The 21,193-nt window shown below is 44.7% G+C and overlaps 1 protein-coding gene across 1 annotated transcript; it reads right to left on the bottom strand.

Moving 5' to 3' along the window:
- Nucleotides 1–8,802: 8,802 nt before the first annotated feature.
- LOC120039110 (myelin-associated glycoprotein-like) lies at nucleotides 8,803–11,019 on the bottom strand. The gene is made up of 5 exons (XM_038984636.1): nucleotides 10,674–11,019; nucleotides 10,239–10,544; nucleotides 9,836–10,102; nucleotides 9,365–9,514; nucleotides 8,803–8,807 (listed from the first exon to the last, which is right to left on the bottom strand). Exons 1-5 carry the CDS (start codon nucleotides 11,017–11,019, stop codon nucleotides 8,803–8,805), a joined length of 1,074 nt encoding a protein of 357 aa, XP_038840564.1.
- Nucleotides 11,020–21,193: the final 10,174 nt, after the last annotated feature.

The following is a 21,193-nucleotide window of genomic DNA, read 5'->3' as shown; positions in this document are numbered from 1 at the left end:
GGAAACAGCAGAGGGAGCAGCCCCCTATCCACATCGACGGGACAGCAGTGGAGAAGGTGGAAAGTTTTAAGTTCCTTGGCGTACACATCACGGACAAACTGAAATGGTCCACCCACACAGACAGCGTGGTGAAGAAGGCGCAGCAGCCTCTTCAACCTCAGGAGGCTGACAAAATTTGGCTTGTCACCAAAAACACTCACAAACTTTTACAGATGCACAATCGAGAGCATCCTGTTGGGCTGTATCACCGCCTGGTACGGCAACTGCTTCGCCCACAACCGTAAGGCTCTCCAGAGGGTAGTGAGGTCTGGACAACGCATCACCGGGTGCAAACTACCTGCCCTTCAGGACACCTACACCATCCGATGTCACAAGAAGGCCAAAAAGATCATCAAGGACAACAACCACCCGAGCCACTGCCTGTTCACCCCGCTATCATCAAGAAGGCGAAGTCAGTATAGGTGCATCAACCTGGGACCGAGAGACTGAAAAAAAGCTTCTATCTCAAGGCCATCAGACTGTTAAACAGCCATCACTAACATTGAGTGGCTGCTGCCAACATACTGACTCAAATCTCTAGACACTTTAATCATTAAAAATTGGATGTAATAAATGTATCACGTCACTTTAAACAATGCCACTTTATATAACGTTTACATACCCTACATTACTCATCTCATATGTATATACTGTACTCTATACCATCTACTGCATCTTGCCTATGCCGTTTCGGCCATCGGTCATCCATATATTTATTTGTACATATTCTATTCATTCCTTTACACTTGTGTGTATAAGGTAGTTGTGGTGAAATTGTTAGATTACTTGTTAGATATTACTGCACGGTTGGAACTAGAAGCACAAGCATTTCGCTACACTCGCATTAACATCTGCTAACCATGTGTATGTGACCAATAAAATGTGATTTGATTTGATTTGAGTAGCCCTTACCGTGAAATGCTTACTGACAAGCCCTTAACCAACAGTGCAATTCAAGAAAGAGTTAAGAAAATGTTTACTAAATTAACTAAAGTAAAAAAATTATAAAAAGTAACAAAATAAATTAACAATAACAAGGCTATGTACAGGGAGTACCGGTACTGTGTCAATGTGCGGGGGTACAGGTTAGTCGAGGTAATTTGTACATGTAGTAAAGTGGCTATGCATAGATAATTAACAGCAAGAAGCAGCAGTGTACAAAACAAATGAAGGTGGGGGGGGTAAATGTAAATAGTCCGTTGGCCATTTGATTAATTGTTCAGCAGTCTTAGGGCTTGGGGGTAGAAGCTGTTAACGAGCCTTTTGGTCCTAGACTTGGCGCTCTGGTACCGCTTGTCGTGCGGAAGCAGAGAAAACAGTCAATGACTTGGGTGACTGGAGTCTCTGACAATTTTTGGGCTTTCCTCTGACACCGCCTAGTTTATAGGTCCTGGATGGCAGGAAGCTTGGCCCCAGTGATGTACCGAGCCGTACGCACTACCCTCTGTAGCGCCTTACGGTCAGATGCCAAGCAGTTGCCATACCAGGCGGTGATGCAACCGGTCAAGATGCTCTCGAACCTTTTGAGGATCTTGGGACCCATGCCAAATCATAGGGTTATCACATCATTTTTTCAACATGAAAAACAGACTTGGTATGAAACAGAGTAAGTGTAATTGTATCTGACTGATTCTCACACACACCACTCAACTTCTCCTACACCAACTTCCTCTTTTTCTTGCCTTTAAAAAAAAATGTTTTATTTTATTTCACCTTTATTTAACCAGGTAGGCTAGTTGAGAACAAGTTCTCATTTACAACTGCGACCTGGCCAAGATAAAGCATAGCAGTGTGAACAGACAACAGCCTTCATTTCCTCTTTAAAGTCTATTTGCCAAGAAGACCCTGGTGGGCTGGATGACACATTTTCACACCACTTCTATACAGAATGGACTTTTTCGTATAAGGCTAGAAGAATTTATGCAGCATGTTAGGAGAATTTCGGCTATGGGTTACGGTTAGTGAAAATGCTCTCCTAACCAGAGTCTGACGACCCCACACCCCCTTCTTACTTACTGCATTTCAACCCATTTTGCCACCATGGTGCAGAGAGCATTTCAACCCATTTGCCATGGTGCAGAGAGCATTTCAACCCATTTTGCCATGGGGCAGAGAGATTTCAACCCATTTTGCCATGGTGCAGCGAGCATTTCAACCCATTTTGCCATGGTGCAGAGAGTATTTCTACCCATTTTGTCATGGTGCAAAGAGCATTTCTACCCATTTTGCCATGGTGCAGAGAGCATTTCAACCCATTTTGCCATGGTGCAGCGAGCATTTCAACCCATTTTGCCATGGAGTGGAGAGCATTTCAACCCATTTTGCCATGGAGTGGAGAGCATTTCAACCCATTTTGCCATGGTGTGGAGAGTATTTCAACCCATTTTGCCATGGTGTGGAGAGCATTTCTACCCATTTTGTCATGGTGCAAAGAGCATTTCTGCCCATTTTGCCATGGTGCAGAGAGCATTTCAACCCATTTTGCCATGGTGTGGAGAGTATTTCAACCCATTTTGCCATGGTGTGGAGAGCATTTCAACCCATTTTGCCATGGTGTGGAGAGTATTTCAACCCATTTTGCCATGGTGTGGAGAGCATTTCTACCCATTTTGTCATGGTGCAAAGAGCATTTCTGCCCATTTTGCCATGGTGCAGAGAGCATTTCAACCCATTTTGCCATGGTGTGGAGAGCATTTCAACCCATTTTGCCATGGTGCAGAGAGCATTTCTACCCATTTTGTCATGGTGCAAAGAGCATTTCTGCCCATTTTGCCATGGTGCAGAGAGCATTTCAACCCATTTTGCCATGGTGTGGAGAGTATTTCAACCCATTTTGCCATGGTGTGGAGAGTATTTCAACCCATTTTGCCATGGTGTGGAGAGCATTTCAACCCATTTTGCCATGGTACAGAGAGCATTTCAACCCATTTTGTCATGGTACAGAGAGCATTTCTACCCATTTTGCCATGGTACAGAGAGCATTTCGACCCATTTTGTCATGGTACAGAGAGCATTTCAACCCATTTTGCCATGGTGTGGAGAGCATTTCAACCCATTTTGCCATGGTGCAGAGAGCATTTCAACCCATTTTGCCATGGTGTGGAGAGCATTTCTACCCATTTTGCCATGGTACAGAGAGCATTTCTACCCATTTTGCCATGGTACAGAGAGCATTTCAACCCATTTTGCCATGGTGTGGAGGGCATTTCAACCCATTTTGCCATGGTGCAGAGGGCATTTCAACCCATTTTGCCATGGTGCAGAGAGCATTTCAACCCATTTTGCCATGGTGCAGAGAGCATTTCAACCCATTTTGTCATGGTGCAGAGATACATATTTACAGTTTTATAATGCTATTCTACATGTTGTCATGAAGCTGACAGAAAATGTTGTGTTTTAGAGCTAATTTCCTACTATTCAACATCTTTTTCTATCATATTGTTAAGGTTGTCGTAGTCGTTCTCCTCCTCAGACGAGGAGGAGCATGGATCGGACCAAGATGCGGAGTAGTAGGTATTCATGTTTTAATGAACAAACAACAAACACTACAAATTACCAAACTCTACAAACGTGACTAACCTGAAAACAGTCCTGTGTGGCCCAAACACTGACACAGGAAACAAACACCCACAAAACACCAGTGAAACCCTGGCTGCCTTAGTATGACTCTCAATCAGGGACAAACGATACACACCTGTCTCTGATTGAGAATCATACCAGGCCAAACACAAAAATCCCAACATAGAAAAACAGACCTAGACCAACCCACCCAACTCACGCCCTGACCAACTAAAACAAATACATAACAAAGGAAAACAGGTCAGGAACGTGACAGAACCCCCCCCTTAAGGTGCGAACTCCGGGCGCACCAGCACAAAGTCTAGGGGAGGGTCTGGGTGGGCGTCTGTCCACGGTGGCGGCTCTGGCGCTGGGCGAGGTCCCCACCCCACCATAGTCACTCCCCGCTTCCGTATCCCCCTCCCAATGACCACCCTCCAACTAAACCCACCTAAATGAAGGGGCAGCATCGGGATAAGGGGCAGCACCGGGATAAGGGGCAGCACCGGGATAAGGGGCGGCAGCTCCGGGCTGAGGGACGGCAGCTCCGGGCTGAGGGACTCTGGCAGCTCCGGGCTGAGGGACTCTGGCAGCTCCGGGCCGAGGGACTCTGGCAGCTCCGGGCCGAGGGACTCTGGCAGGTCCTGGCCGAGGGACTCTGGCAGGTCCTGGCCGAGGGACTCTGGCAGGTCCTGGCCGAGGGACTCTGGCAGGTCCTGGCCGAGGGACTCTGGCAGGTCCTGGCCGAGGGACTCTGGCAGGTCCTGGCCGAGGGACTCTGGCAGGTCCTGGCTGGACGGCTCTGGCTGATCCTGGCTGGACGGCTCTGGCTGATCCTGGCTGGACGGCTCTGGCTGGTCCTGGCTGGACGGCTCTGGCTGATCCTGGCTGGACGGCTCTGGCTGATCCTGGCTGGACGGCTCTGGCTGGTCCTGGCTGGACGGCTCTGGCTGGTCCTGGCTGGACGGCTCTGGCTGGTCCTGGCTGGACGGCTCTGGCAGGTCCTGGCTGGACGGCTCTGGCTGGTCCTGGCTGGACGGCTCTGGCTGGTCCTGGCTGGACGGCTCTGGCTGGTCCTGGCTGGACGGCTCTGGCTGGTCCTGGCTGAACGGCACTGGCTGGTCCTGGCTGGACGGCTCTGAAGGCTCGGGACAGACGGGCAGCGCTGGGCAGGCAGACAGTTCAGACCACGCTGGGCAGGCAGGCAGTTCAGACAGCGCTGGGAAGGCAGACAGTTCGGGCAGCGCTGAGCAGGCAAGCAGCGCAGGCGGCGTTGGGCAGACGGCCGACTCTGACCTGCTGAGGCGCACAGTAGGCCTGGTGCGTGGTGCCGGAACTGGAGGCACTGGGCTGGAGACATGCACCACAGGGAGAGTGCGTGGAGGAGGAACAGGGCTCTGGAAACGCACTGGAAGCCTGGTGCGTGGAGTAGGCACTGGTGGTACTGAGCTGGGGTGGGAAGGTGGCGCCGGATATACCGGACCGTGAAGGAGGACACGCGCTCTTGAGCACCAAGCCTCCCCAACCTTACCAGGTTGAATGGTCCCCGTAGCCCTGCCAGTGCGGCGAGGTGGAATAACCCGCACTGGGCTATGCAGGCGAACCGGGGACACCACCTGTACGGCTGGTGCCATGTACGCCGGCCCGAGGAGACGTACTGGAGGCCAGATACGTTGGGCCGGCTTCATGACATCCGGCTCGATGCCCAACCTAGCCCTCCCAGTGCGGCAAGGTGGAATAGCCCGCACTGGGCTAAGCACGCGTACTGGGGACACCGTGCGCTTTACCGCATAACACGGTGTCTGACCAGTACGACGCCCTCTCACTCCACGGTAAGCCTGGGGAGTTGGCTCAGGTAACCAACCCGGCTTCGCCACACTCCCCTTTAGCCCCCCCCCCCCCAAGAAATTTTTGGGTGAGCCTCTCGGGCTTCCAGCCGCTCTGCCTTGCTTTAGCCTCATACAACCTCCTCTCCGCTTTCGCTGCCTCCAGCTCCGCTTTGGGGCGGCGACACTCCACTGGCTCTGCCCAGGGTCCTTTACCGTCTAGGATCTCCTCCCAAGTCCATTCCTCTTTTCCCCATTGCTGTTGTTCCTGCCTTCCTTCTCCACTCCGCTTGATCCTGTTTTGGTGGGTGTTTCTGTTAAGGCTGTCGTAGTCGTTCTCCTCCTCAGACGAGGAGGAGCATGGATCGGACCAAGATGCGGAGTAGTAGGTATTCATGTTTTAATGAACAAACAACAAACACTACAAATTACCAAACTCTACAAACGTGACTAACCTGAAAACAGTCCTGTGTGGCCCAAACACTGACACAGGAAACAAACACCCACAAAACACCAGTGAAACCCTGGCTGCCTTAGTATGACTCTCAATCAGGGACAAACGATACACACCTGTCTCTGATTGAGAATCATACCAGGCCAAACACAAAAATCCCAACATAGAAAAACAAACCTAGACCAACCCACCCAACTCACGCCCTGACCAACTAAAACAAATACATAACAAAGGAAAACAGGTCAGGAACGTGACACATATGCTATCTGGGGCCGTTCTGTAGTCCAGCCCTGATCCTAACCTGCTTCCAAAATCACTTCTTATTGAAGCGATGTGAAAAGAATGTCCCGGGTGCCACAGGAGGGAGCCAGTGACCTGCAGGTCCTGGGCGGCAAGGAGGACATGGGCTCACTCTACGACGGTTAAGTCTAGATGGGATAAAGCTTTTGTCAAATTGACGTCAAATTCTTTAGCATTTGAGCTAATCCTAACTCTTTTCCGTTCCTTGATCTAATTATCATAACCTGCTACGTTAATTCTCCTAACTTGCTGCCTAAATTCTACCAAACTTGCGAGAAAACAAAATTTGGACAAAAGCCGTATCACTTCTAGACAAAAACACTTTTCGACCTGCCAAAGGTCTTCTGGGAGAAGGAGACCCAGGAGCTGAGGGCGTACTTTACCTGGCAGGTGGGAGCCGACCTCCCCCAACAGGTGGAGGGAGAGCTGAAGGCTCTGGAGGACAGGATCAGGGATTGAGAGGCGGAGGGACCAGATGATTCAGAGAGAGAAGAGAGAAAGTATTGACTATTGGACACTACACTACACTACACTACACTACACTACACTACACTGATGCTGCAGTATGGTGGGGATGGGGATATGGTGGGACTGACAAAAATGGGAGGAACAAGCTCATTTCAGTTTTGTGGAAACTGCTTTGTCTATATGTGGGTAAATCTTCTGAAAATACAATGCGACGATTTTGTCTACATGCAGATTAGGCTACCACTCACTATCAATGGATATATGTTTTAGGTGATAAAACAGAACCAATCTTACTGAGCTTTCCATGACATTGACTGACCAGGTGAATCCAGGTTAATGCTATGATCCCTTATTGTTGTCACTTGTTAAATCCACTTCAATCAGCGTAGATGTTAAAAGATTTTATCAAGGTTCAAGATAAATGATTAAATAATTCTACCCGGAAACTTAACCATTAGGGATTAGAGGTTATGTAGCATAGACAAGGAGTAATTAAAGCTGATAAACATAAGTCCAACTAGGTTGGACCTGGGAAGAGAGGAATGTATGTGTGTGCCAAAAGAAAACAAAGAGGAGCCTTTGAACGAGGTGTGGTAGTAGGTGCCAGGCACACTGGTTTCAAGAACAGCAATACTGCAGGGTTTTTTCACTCTAAACATTTTCCGGTATGTATCAAGAATGGTCAACCACCCAAAAACCTTCCAGCCAACTTGACACAACTGTAGGAAGCATTGGAGTCAACATGGGCCAACATCCCTGTGGAATGCTTTCGACACCTTGTAGAGTCCATGCCCCAATGAACTGAGGCTGTTCTGAAGACAAAAGGGGTTTCAAACTCAAAATTAGGAAGGTGTTCCTAATGTTTGGTATACTCAGTGTCTTCAGAAAGTACCCCTTGACTTATTCCACATTCTGTTGTTTTACAGCTTGAATTAAAAATGGATTAAATAGCATGCCCATAACACGGTGCAGCCATCACCATGCTTGAAAATATGAAGAGTGGTACTCAGTGATGTGATGTGTTGGATTTGCCCCAAACATAACACTTTGTATTCAGGACATAAAGTTAATATCTTTGCTAATTTTTTAGCAGTTTTACTTTAGTGCCTTATTGCAAACAGAATGCATGTTTTGGAATATGTTTATTCTGTACATGTTTCCTTCTTCTCACTTTGTCATTTAGGTTTGTGTTGTGGAGTAACTACACTGTTGTTGATAGATCCTCAGTTTTCTCCAATCACAGCTGTTAAACACTGCAACTGTTTTAAAGTCACCACTGGCGTTATGGTGAAATCAGTGGAGGCTGCTGAGAGGAAGACAACTCATAATAATGTCTGGAACGGAGCAAATGGAATGGAATCAAACACATGGAAAACGTGTTGGATGTATTTGGTACCATTCCACCTATTCTGTATTCTGTTCTGCTCCAGCCATTACCTCGAGCACGTTCTCCCCAATTAAGGTGCTACCAACCTCCTGTGGGTGAAATCCCTGAGCGGTTTTGTAGTGAATGGCTGAATTGACAAACAATCCACAGTGTAATTAATAACTTCACCATGCTCAAAGGGAAATTCATTGTCAGATTATAATTAGTTTTACCCATCTACCAACAGGTGCCTTTCTTTGAGAGTTATTGGAAAAGCTCTCTGGTGTTTGTGGTTTAATCTGTTTGACATTCGTTGCTCAACAGAGGGACCTTACAGATAATTGTATGTGTGGGGTACAGAGATGAGGGAGTCATTCAAAAATCATGTTAAACACTAGTATTGCACACAGAGTGAATCCATGCAACTTCTTATGTGACATGTTAAGAAAATCTTTACTCCTGAAATGATTTAGGCTTGCCATAAGAAAGGGGTTAAATACTTCTTGATTTTTAGACTTCTTGTTCTTGTCTAAAAACATAATTCACATTATGAGGAACTGTGTAGGCCAGTGACACAAAATCTAAATGTAATCAATTTTAATGAGATATGTAAAATGTTGGACCAATAAGACCAAAAGATTTTCATGGAAATTGAATGTAAAGGTTTTTATTACAGTGTAATTAATAAACGACCTTAAATTCAGTCTCAATTGTTTCTTTGATTTAACATTCAACATAAAAACTGACACGATAACTTCTAAATAGATACAAACTGAAAATAGATGATATTGTTATTCTGGGAACAAAAAGATGCACAAAAGATGCAGAGAAACAGTAACTAGTGGATTTTAACACCATTCTGCCATCATGTAGACTTCCTGCACCAACTTCCTGTCTTGTATCAGACCACTGTCTCTCCAACTAACTGTGTCTTCTCTCCTCAGTCATCATTGACTTTATATGGTCTTAATCTGCCTTCAGTTGGCTAGTTGAACTCAGCAGTTCCTCTATACTGGAACCCATTAAACAGATGCTCTGTGAACTCAACACTAAAAATAAATGGTCTAAAGTAAAGAGTAGCCTACATCATCGTATCACCACTATAGTAACAGTTAAACACTTTTCATCCCAGCAAATTCTACAAATATGCAGACAAAAGCACATAATTATAAATGTAACAAAGTACCAATAGAAAACTAATACACAATGACAATAGTGTACATAAAAACACTTAATACCCATTGGAAAATTAACATGCACCTCTTTTATTCACTTGTGCATAAAGTCCATCTAGGTTGTTAAGAGGTGGTTCCTGGGCCCCTCTCCCGGTCACATTGACTTCAGCGTACTCACTCTCCTGTCCCTGGACCCTGTCCTGGGCTGCAGCTGGGGTCTCTTTGGTCTGTAGTTTGGAGAAGTCTATGTCACCGTATTGGATCTCTTCAGGCTGGTCTTCTGCAGGTTCCTCTGGTTCCTCTCCGGCTGTGGCCTGGTTAGCACACACTGTCCCAACAGGGGAGTTCCGTGGAGAGAACACAGAGAGAGGAACAGGTGTAAAGCTCTAAGCTCAGTCATGTGTAAAAACACACTAATTAGTGACCTTAAATTCATCAAATAAAGTACAAGGGTGGAGTGAAATGCAATGTACACTACACAACCAAAACTATGTGGTCACCTGCTCATCGAACATCTCATTCCAAAATCATGGGCATTAATGTCAATGTCATTAAATAGCTGAATCCACGCATTTGAAGGGGTGTCCACATACTTTTGAATATATAGTGTATATCTAACATATGATTGTGCCCTACGTTCCCGTTTTACCTTTAATAGCCAGCTGCACTTCCTTTGACTTGCCACAGCCGTGACTATTTCTTGCTTCACAGAAGTACAGTCCTCCATCACCAATAGTCACATTGAGGGAGTAACTCAGTCCAGATGCTACCTGTGTTAAATTACCCCCACTGCTCTTGAACCAGGTGAAGGTTGTCACAGGAGGGTTGGCTGTACTGATGCAGGTCAGATTAACACAGCTGCCCACTAATACTGGATCAGCTGGACTGATGGAGGCAGAGGTGTCCTTCGGAGAGACTGAGGGAGAGGGGTTCATTTAGAATGTATCTGGATATGGTATATTGAATAGTCTCATCAAAACCACTCTATTACAATCATCAGTGAAAACATGATAGAATGATCTATTCTACAGGAACCGGTGACTAAATCTTACATGAAACGTTAAGCATCATGTTATGTTCAGCTGTCTTGTTGCTTGTCCCTACTGGGTAGACTGCAGTACAAGTGATGTTCTGCTCATGATGAAGGTATGATGGAGCGAAGGTCACCGTGGAGAGAACTGATTTGGTTTGGTCTGGATTCTCCTGCAGTTGGTTCTCAGTTGTGAACTGTGTTGGGAGAGTCCATGTCAGCTCAGGGGGGTGTTCAGGACAGGGAGCAACAGCAGAGCAGTTCAAACTGACAGGGGTCCCTTCCTTCACCTCACCTGAGACAGTAATGATGGGACTGGATGGCAAATCTGTAATACATTGTAGATAAAGATATTTTACACTAATAGTTAAACTATCCACTTGTTCTACTCTTATCTTTGATGCAAGGAATATGAACTGGGGAAAATAGTTGGGTTAAAAGATAAATTGTCTCTTACCCATGACAACTATATCAACAGACTTTTCATTGTCTGTTGCACGGAATGGTTGACTCTCAATCCTGAAGAAGTATTTATTAGTGTAACTGGTGGTTACATTGAAGAAGACTGTGGTGCAGTTCTTCTGGGACATGTTTCCAGTTATCTTCCCTTGATATCTGTTGACCGTCTCACTACTGTTAAATATCACACTGTCCGGATGCAGATCAAAGTAAGGGATTTCTTTCATCCACACTCCAGAGGTTGGTATTGTGCTGTTAAATGTATACTTTTTTTGGTGAGGAATGTCAAAGGAACATGGGATTTGCATACAGGAGCCAGTCAGTCCATCCAGTTTATTTGGCATTGTGGCGATCAAACCTCGTTGACCAAAACAGGCCAAAACACCTGCAACATGAAAGTCAACATCAGGGAGGTTCTGATATATTTTCGGTTCAGTCCAATGATATGTATTAACCCTAGATGACTGACAGGGGCCACTGATTGGAAGCCATTGCACAGCCATCTTGTTACTCCTCCTCCATTGTAAAAGCTATAGAAATGCATTTATTAATGTCTACATTAGTTTTTGACAAGTATATTCTATTACAGACATCTTAATCCATACTTTTAAATTATATTTTGTGAAACTGCAACACTTCCTTCATCAGAGAGACCCTACCCTTGTTCCAGACAATGTTCGCATCTTGCATCTCACTGAACTTTTATTATCCAATAACTAATTTATCATTGAGTCAGAGTTTTTCCTTCAAATTGTGTAGCCATGGTCTTCCCCTTTGCCCCCAACTATGCAAACCTGTATGTGGAACAATTTGAGGAAGCACTCACTTACAAAACATAGAGACACACCCCCTACTTTCTAAAATCCTCTCATGGAATATAAACATAGATGATGTCTTTGTGCTCTGGGAAGGAAGTCAGCAGGAACTAAATTAATTCCAAACTCTGATAAACGAGAGCTCTGAATATCTCAAATTCACCATGCAGACTGATGAGAGAAAAATAAACTACCTGGACTTATGGATCATCAAAGAGAATGATGCATTACATACAGACTTGTATACAAAGCCAACAGACCTCAATACCCTGCTACGTGGGGATAGTATGCATCCCCTTCCCCTCAGGAATGGTCTACCATATAGCCAGTTATGCAGGGTTAAATGAATCTGTTGCCAACAGTCAGACTTTGACAGCAATGCTAAGAAAATGAAAAATAAATTCAAAATTCAAGGCTACAATGAAAAAACGCTTGATGCTGCAATGATGAAAATATCTCAAAAACCAAGAGAGGATTTGCTAAAAACTAAACCAAAGAAGAAAAACAACGCAACAGTTTATTGCACTAAGTACACCAAGTGTTCAGAGAAAATGAAAGCAATCCTGAAAAAGCACTGGCATATTCTGCAATCAGACAACAAAATTGCACACCTCTTCAAGGAACCCCCACTGGTGGTCTATAAGTGTGGTCGCAATATTGGGGATAGCTTAGTGAGATCTGACCTGCCCCCCTGAGCCCACTCAGACACTCTTGACACCCATTCCAAATGGGAACTACAAATGTGGCTCATGCTCACAGTGCAATAACTTTACAAAAACATCCTTCTATAGACACCCACATACAGGTGGAAAAATCCCTGTTAGGGGTATCATCTCTTGCAAGATAAAGGTAGTGATCTATCTCATCACATGTTCATGTGGGAAGCCAACGTAGGACAAACGAAAATACAATTAAAACAATGCAGAGCTGAACACCGCAGCTCAATCAGGTGTAAGAACACTGACTATCCAGTAGCAGCTCAATCAGGTGTAAGAACACTGACTATCCAGTAGCAGCTCAATCAGGTGTAAGAACACTGACTATCCAATAGCAGCTCAATCAGGTGTAAGAACACTGATTATCCAATAGCAGCTCAATCAGGTGTAAGAACACTGACTATCCAATAGCAGCTCAATCAGGTGTAAGAACACTGATTATCCAATAACAGCTCAATCAGGTGTAAGAACACTGACTATCCAATAGCAGCTCAATCAGGTGTAAGAACACTGATTATCCAATAGCAGCTCAATCAGGTGTAAGAACACTGACTATCCAATAGCAGCTCAATCAGGTGTAAGAACACTGACTATCCAGTAGCAGCTCAATCAGGTGTAAGAACACTGATTATCCAATAGCAGCTCAATCAGGTGTAAGAACACTGACTATCCAATAGCAGCTCAATCAGGTGTAAGAACACTGACTATCCAATAGCAGCTCAATCAGGTGTAAGAACACTGACTATCCAATAGCAGCTCAATCAGGTGTAAGAACACTGACTATCCAATAGCAGCTCAATCAGGTGTAAGAACACTGACTATCCAGTAGCAGCTCAATCAGGTGTAAGAACACTGACTATCCAGTAGCAGCTCACTTTGTTGAAGCTAACCATCCCATCTCCTCCCTCAAAACACACTCATTTACACACGCATTGAGCATGTTGGTCTACCAAGAAGTGGAGGTAACATGGAGGTCCTACTACTACAGAGGGAAGCCTACTGTATATATGCTTTTTTTAAACATTGACCCCTAGTGGTCTGAATATTGACTTTGATCTCAGGCCCTTGTTATGAACAATTAACTATTGTCTTTTAACAGTTTCACTCATTTCATTCTAATTAACCTCTTAATTTACACCCTTTCTTTTGTTATTTTGTATTTAGTGTTCAGTTTCGAATAAATAATATGAACACGTATCACGCTGCATCTTGGTCCTCACCTTCTTCTTCCAACAGACGTTACAGAACTACCCACCACCAACGGACCAAGCATCGTGGAAAAAAAGGAGGAATAGACATGGGAGGACATTCTGGAAGGGAAGGGATCCTACACATGGGAGGAGATCCTGGCTGGAAGGGATCGCCTCCCATGGGAAGAGGTGGAGGCAGCCAGGAGAGCAGAGGCAGCAGGAGAAGGGAACCAGCGGTACGAGGGAACGTGGCTGGCAAGGAAGCCCGAGAGGCAGCCCACAATTTTTTGGGGGGGGGGGGGGGGGGGCACACGGGGGGTGTGGCGGAGTCAGGTTGGAGACCTGAGCCCACTTCCCGTTCTTACCGGGGCGAGCATGTGACTGGTCAGGCCCCGTGCTATGGGGTGATGCGCACGGTTGTCTCGGCCGAGCATCCACAGCCCGGTGTGCTCGGTGCCAGCATCCCGCATTTGCCGGGTGGAAGCTGGCATCCAGCCAGAACGGGCGGGGCCAGATCTGCGCTCGAGACCGCCAGTGCGCCTCCACGGCCCAGTGTATCCAGTGCCTCGGCCAAGGAAGAGGCCTCCTGCATGTCTCCCCAGCCTGGTGAGTCCTGTGCCTGTGCTAAGCCCTAACCCTCCTGCATGTCTCCCCAGCCTGGTGAGTCCTGTGCCTTCTCCCAGAGCCAGGCCTCCTGTGTGTCTCTCCATTCCAGTGATGATCCATGGCAAGAAGCCTCCAGTGAGGATCCATGGCAAGAAGCCTCCAGTGATGATCCATGGCAAGAAGCCTCCAGTGATGATCGATGGCAAGAAGCCTCCAGTGATGATCCATGGCACGAAGCCTCCAGTGATGATCCATGGCAAGAAGCCTCCAGTGATGATCCATGGCAAGAAGCCTCCAGTGATGATCCATGGCACGAAGCCTCCAGTGATGATCCATGGCACGAAGCCTCCAGTGATCATCCATGGCACGACAGCCTCCAGTAATGATCCATGGTAAGAAGCCTCCAGGGGTGAGACATGGCACGAAGTCTCCAGAGACGGCCTCCTGTCCGGAGCTGCCAGAGTCTCCCTCCTGTCGGAGCTGCCAGAGTCTCCCTCCTGTCCGGAGCTGCCAGAGTTCCCTCCTGTCCGGAGCTGCCAGAGTCGTCCTCCTGTCCGGAGCTGCCAGAGTCTCCCTCCTGTCCAGAGCTGCCAGAGTCGGCCTCCTGTCCGGAGCTGCCAGAGTCGCCCTCCTGTCCGGGGCCCGCTGCGAGGGTCCCCAGTCCAGGGTCGGTGGCGAGGGTTCTCGCTCTAGAGGCGCCACCTAAAGGGCCAAGCCAGAGGTGGAGCGGGGTCTACGTACTGCACCAGAGCCGCCACCGCGGTGAAATGCCCACCCAGACCCTCCCCTATAGGTTCAGGTTTTACGGCCGGAGTCCGCACCTTTGGGGGGGGGGGGGGGGTACTGTCACGCCCTGACCTTAGTTCCTTTGTTATGTCTCTATTTTGGTTTGGTCAGGGGTTGGTTGGGGTGGGCATTCTATGTTTTTGTTCTATGTGTTATATTTCTATGTGTTTGGCCGAGTGTGGTTCTCAATCAGAGGCAGCTGTCTATCGTTGTCTCTGATTGAGAACCATACTTAGGTACCCTCATCCCACCTGTGTTTTGTGGGTAGTTGTTTTCTGTTGTGTGTCTGCACCAGCCAGAACTGTTTCGGTCGTTGTTTTTGTTATTTTGTTTTTGTTATTTCTGTGTTCATTAAATAAATATGGACACGTACCACGCTGCACCTTGGTCCTCTCCTTCCAACAGCCGTTACAGTATTGTTATTTTATTTATTGAATTAACAAAGTTATGCAACACCCAATTCCCCTGTGTGAAAAAGTAATTGCCCCCTTACACTCAATAACTGGTTGTGCCACCATTCCAAAACACATAATCTACATGAAAATGTAAAAAAGCAACAAATTTCAAGTTTTGGAATGGCCTAGCCAAGTCCAGACCTAATCCCAAATGAGATATTGTGACATTTCATGCTTGAAAACCCACAACTGTTGCTGAGATAAAGCAGTTCTGCATGGGAGATTGGGCCAAAATTCCTCCACAGCGATGTGAGAGACTAATCAACAAAACAGGAAGTGTATGGTTGGAGTCTATGTAGCAAAGTTGGCACAACGAGTCATTGGAGAGTTATGGGGCAATTACTTTTTCACACAGGGACATTGGGTGTTGCACAACTTGTTTAAGAATAAATGAAATAAGTATGTAATGTTGTGTTTATTTGTTCACTCAGGTTCCACTTTATCTAATATAGCTTTTGATTGAATATCTGATATAATATCAAACATTTACTAGCAAACATTGCAAAAGTAGAACAAATTTGAAAGCGGGCAAAAACATTCACAGCACTGTTTGAATCTAGACTTTTTAAACTGCACTAATCAGAATTAACCTCACACTTTTCTACACAATTAAACAAGCTAGAAATATAGCGCATCCATGAAATATCATGACTCGTGCTTATTCCTCTGTCTGATTCATAACTAGTTGTTGTTTTGTGGAAGACTCTACCTGGACATAAAGAGGACAATGAGAAAAAACATGTTCTCAGAACAAGCCATGTGAGAACTCACACACTACTGATCACCTGAAACAGTACAAACATACACTTCCTGTTATAGTAACTGACACAACTGATCACCTGAAACATTACAAACATACACTTCCTGTTATAGTAAGTGACATACTACTGATCACCTGAAACAGTACAAACATACACTTCCTGGTAAGTCACATGACACGTACTGTATCACATTGAAGCTTTAGTCCATACATCACGTAGGTACTAAAGTTGTTAAGCTAATACATGAACTAACAGCCGTACATTGAACGTTTTGCATCTCATTACTTGTAATTAATTTCCATCATTTAGTGTGAACATTAAAATATGAAGATAAGATAGTGAAGTAGTTGTCACTTGCCTTACATGATAAACGGTCCACGGGAGACACTGTCACACACCCATAGTTTGTTCTGACAAACTAAAGTGCTGAAAATCATGTGCACATCTCACATCTCATCAGTGACATACTTCCTAATAAGTGCATTTATATAACAGGATGTTGAATAGTCTATGTGCTGGGTGTCAACATCAGTTGTGAAAACATGGTATGCTAATTTAAGTGTTTAGAAATTGTCATTTTCTAATGAACCTTCTACTCCAGAACAATTAGTTTCAGTCACTTGAAACATTGCAGAGGTGGCCTTAGTCATGTTTCACCAGTTTCAAATGAAATGGAGCCCAGCTGCCCACTGACTGATTCTTAACACATTGTGTGGGTCAGCCACTGACTCAACAGCTTTTTGTGGCCTATACATTTCATTACTGCCCGAAATGGACACGTATACACAATATATTTTCATTGTGGGATTATAATATTCATTGCAGTTAATGTATGTTGGGGGTGGGGGGTAAATAACCCTTTTATTGGGTAGGGGACCCCTTAACAGCATTGTGTTACAGGCCCCCAAATAATCAAGTCCACCCTTGATACAACAACAGAAACTTTAAGCAATATAACCATCTCCCTCTCCTCAATCTCCCAGGATTTTAAAAAATGTAGCTAAATCATGAACCAAAATCCATCCAACTTGCTTCCATCCAACTTGCTTAGTTAAATTTGAGTTCAGTAAAAGATACCCGGTTCTCACATTATCTTTCAACACGAAAAACAGACTTTGTCAGAAACAAGTGACTGTAATTGTAATTTATGGATTATCACACACTCCTCCATTTCTCCTGCACCCACTTCCTCTTTCATTACGTCACTTCTATCTGCCAAGAGAGCATGGTGGGCTGGGAGCCACAGGAGGGAGCCATCGACCTGCAGGGCAAGGTGTACTCTTCGACGGTCATGTCTAGATGGGACACAGCTTTTGTCAAATTGACGTTCTTAAGTTGATGTTGTTTTATTTTAGCTAACCCTACCCTTTTTCTTACCTTAATCAATTATCTAACCTGCTACGTTAATTCTCCCAACCTGCTGCACAAGTTCTCCTACATTTGCTAGGAAAAGTTCATTTTGACAAACAGCTGTATCCCTTCTATTCTAAACCCTGTTCGACCTGCACAAGGCCTTCTGGGAGAAGGAGACCCAGGAGCTGAGGACATACTTTACCCAGCAGGTGGGTTTTTATTACAGTGCAATTAATGAACAACCTCAAACGCAGCTCATGTGTGTCTCTTGAACAACACTCAAAATAAAAACGGACACAAAATAGCTCCCAACAATACACACATGAAAAATAGACATGTAATGGGGATATTTAAGATGAATTATGTTCAGATTCAGTTTAGAATGATTCATATAATGTTCAGCATATTTATATATTTGACCTTTCTGTAACATGATTTCCAGTGTGCTGTTTGTAACACTTGGGTTGATGGTCATAGACTCAATGCTGTATGTTATGGATTAAATTCATAACTGTTGATAGTGATTGACGACAGACTGGAGGTACAAGGACGAGGACACGCTGATTGTTATTGTATTCTGTGAAATAATGATTCTGTAGTAGTTACAAAGCCACTGCCTTTGTTTTGACTTCCTAAAAGCCTCTCAGGCTGGTGTTTACAGAACATTTGTTGGTCTGATTAGGATATAAAGGATCTGTCTTCAAGAGGATGGTGTTTACAGAACATTTGTTGGTCTGATTAGGATATAAAGGTCTGTCTTCAAGAGGATGGTGTTTACAGAACAATTGTTGGTCTGATTAGGATATAAAGGGTCTGTCTCCAAGAGGCCAATCAGACATTGTCTCTGCTTCTATACTGGATGTTGTCTCCCGTTGCAACTTGTATTAAACCTGATTGTTCATGATTGACCTTACCAACGACTTCTCTTCTCTTTTGTTCACAGATGCACAAATATCACCCCCCAGGACATGCTAACCTCTCACCTTGGCAATGACAGAGGAAGTTATGGGTGATATATGATATTTCTCACTCATAATGTTTCACAATTCATCCAGGACCATAATCATGGTAGAATCCACAATAATGAATTTAGAAATATATTCTATTCTGAATTACAATAAAAGTTACTGCAAAATAACACAATAAACACAATAAATTAAACAAATTAAACTTTCTGCATTATAAGCATCTCCCTCTCCTCTATCTCCCAGCCTGAATGGGAATGTGTGTGGGATTTAAACATATAGTTAAATCATCAACCAAAATCCACTATTCATTTATTCAAGAGTTACATTTTTAAAATTTGAGTTTGATACAAAACATATGGTTGTCACATTATGTTTCAACATGAAAAACAGACTTGGTATGAAACAGAGTAACTGTAATTGTATCTGACTGATTCTCACACACCACTCAACTTCTCCTACACCAACTTCCTCTTTGAAGTCTATTTGCAAAGAGGATCCTGATAGGCTGGAAGCCACAGAGACACTCTTTTCACTCCACTTGGATTCGGAATTGACTTTTTAATGTAGCATGTTTGGAGACTGAGGTTAATGCTTAGGACTCCCGAGTGGCGCAGCGGTCTAAGGCACAGCATCTCAGTGCTAGAGGATTCACTACAGTACCTGGTTTGAATCCAGGCTGCATCACATCTGACTGTGATTGGGAGTCCCATAGGGAGGCGCAAAATTGACCCAATGTTGTCCAGGTTTGGCCGGGGAGACGTCGTTGTAAATAAGAATTTGTTCTTAACTGACTTGCCTAGTTATATAAAGGTTAAATAAAATAAATAAAAATAGTTAGTTAAAAGGGATATGGTTAAGGAAAATGCTTTCCTAACTAGGCTTGGAAGACAGCATTTGTTACCCTGAGCTTACAGTGGCAAGAAAAAGTATATGAACCCTTTGGAATTACCTGCTTAAATTGGTCATACAATTTGATCTGATCTTCATCTAAGTCACAACAACAGACAAACACAGTCTGCTTAAACTAACAACACACAAACTATTATACGTTTTCACGTCTTTATTGAAACACGAGTAAACATTCACAGTGCAGGGTGGGAAAAGTTTGTGAACCTTTGGATTTTATAACTGGTTTACCCTCCTTTGGAAGCAATAACCTCAACCAAACGTTTTCTGTAGTACTGAACTGTTTCTTTGTGATGTCTGGTGTGAACTGCTCTCTTGAGGTCATGCCACTGCATCACAATCGGGTTGAGGTCAGGACTCTGTCTGGGTCACTCCAGAAGGAGTATTTTCTTCTGTGAAGCCATTCTGTGTTGATTTACTTCTGTGTTTTGGGTTGTTGTCCTGTTGCATCACTCAACTTCTGTTGACTTCAATTGGCGGACAGATAGCCTTACATTCTGCTGCAAAAAGTCTTGATAAACTGGGGAATTCATTTTTTCCATCAATGCTAGCATGCTGTCCAGGCCCTGAGGCAGAAAAGCAGCTCCAAACCATGATGCTCCCTCTCCACCATAATTTACAGTTGGGATGAGCTTTTATGTTTATGTGCTGTGCCTTTTTTTCTCCACACATAGTGTTGTGTGTTCCTTCCAAACAACTCACTTTAGTTTAATGTGTCCACAGAATATTTTGCCAGTAGCGCTGTGCAACATCCAGGTGCTCTTTTGCGAACTTTAGACATGCAGCAATGTTTTCTTTTTGGACAGCAGTGGCTTCTTCTGTGGTGTCCTCCCATGAACACAAATTTGTTCAGTGTTTTACATATCGTTGACTCGTCAACAGAGATGTTAGCATGTTCCAGAGATTGCTGTAAGTCTTTAGCTGACACTAGGATTCTTCTTATCCTCACTGAGCATTCTGCGCTGTGCTCTTGCAGTCATCTTTGCAGGAAGGCCAGGTCCTAGGGAGAGTAGCAACATTGCTGAACCTTTCTCCATTTATAGACAATTGTCTTACCGTGGACTCTAAGGAACATCAAGGCTTTTAGAGATACTTTTGTAACCCTTTCCAGATTTATGCAAGTCAACAATTCTTAATCTTAGGTCTTCTGTGATCTCTTTTTTTCGAGGTACGGTTCACATCAGGCAATGCTTCTTGTTGAATAGCAAACTCAAATTTTGTGAGTGTTTTGTATAGGGTAGGGCAACTCTAACCAGCATCACTACTCTGGACGGTTCTGACCTAGAATATGTGGACAACTACAAATACCTAGGTGTCTGGTTAGACTGTAAACTCTCCTTCCAGACTCACATTAAACATCTCCAATCAAAAATTAAATCTAGAATCGGCTTCCTATTTCGCAACAAAGCATCCTTCACTCATGCTGCCTAACATACCCATGTAAAACTGACCATCCTACTGATCCTCGACTTTGTCGATGTCATTTATAAAATACCTTCCATACTCTATCCCACAAATTGGATGCAGTCTATCACAGTGGCATCCGTATTGTCACCAAAGCCTCATATACCACTCACCATTGCGACCTGTATGCTCCAGTTGGCTGGCCCTCGCTTCATACTCGTCGCCAAACCCACTGGCTCCAGGTCATCTACAAGTTTCTGCAAGGTAAAGCCCCGCCTTATCTCAGCTCACTGGTCACCATAGCAGCACCCACCCGTAGCACGCGCTCCAGCAGGTATATCTCACTGGTCACCCCCAAAGCCAATTCTTCCTTTGGCCGCCTCTCCTTCCAGTTCTCTGCTGCCAATGAATGGAACGAACTGCAAAAATCACTGAAGCTGGAGAATCATATCTCCCTCACTAACTTTAAGCACCAGCTGTAGGAGCAGTTCACAGATCACCGCACCTGTACATAGCCCATCTGTAAATAGCCCATCCAATTACCTCATCCCCATACTG

The sequence above is a fragment of the Salvelinus namaycush genome, unplaced genomic scaffold (assembly GCF_016432855.1).
Source record: "Salvelinus namaycush isolate Seneca unplaced genomic scaffold, SaNama_1.0 Scaffold254, whole genome shotgun sequence".
Classification (NCBI taxonomy): Eukaryota; Metazoa; Chordata; class Actinopteri; order Salmoniformes; family Salmonidae; genus Salvelinus; species Salvelinus namaycush.
Note: the sequence above shows the minus strand (reverse complement) of the source record. Positions and strands in the feature narration are given on the sequence as shown.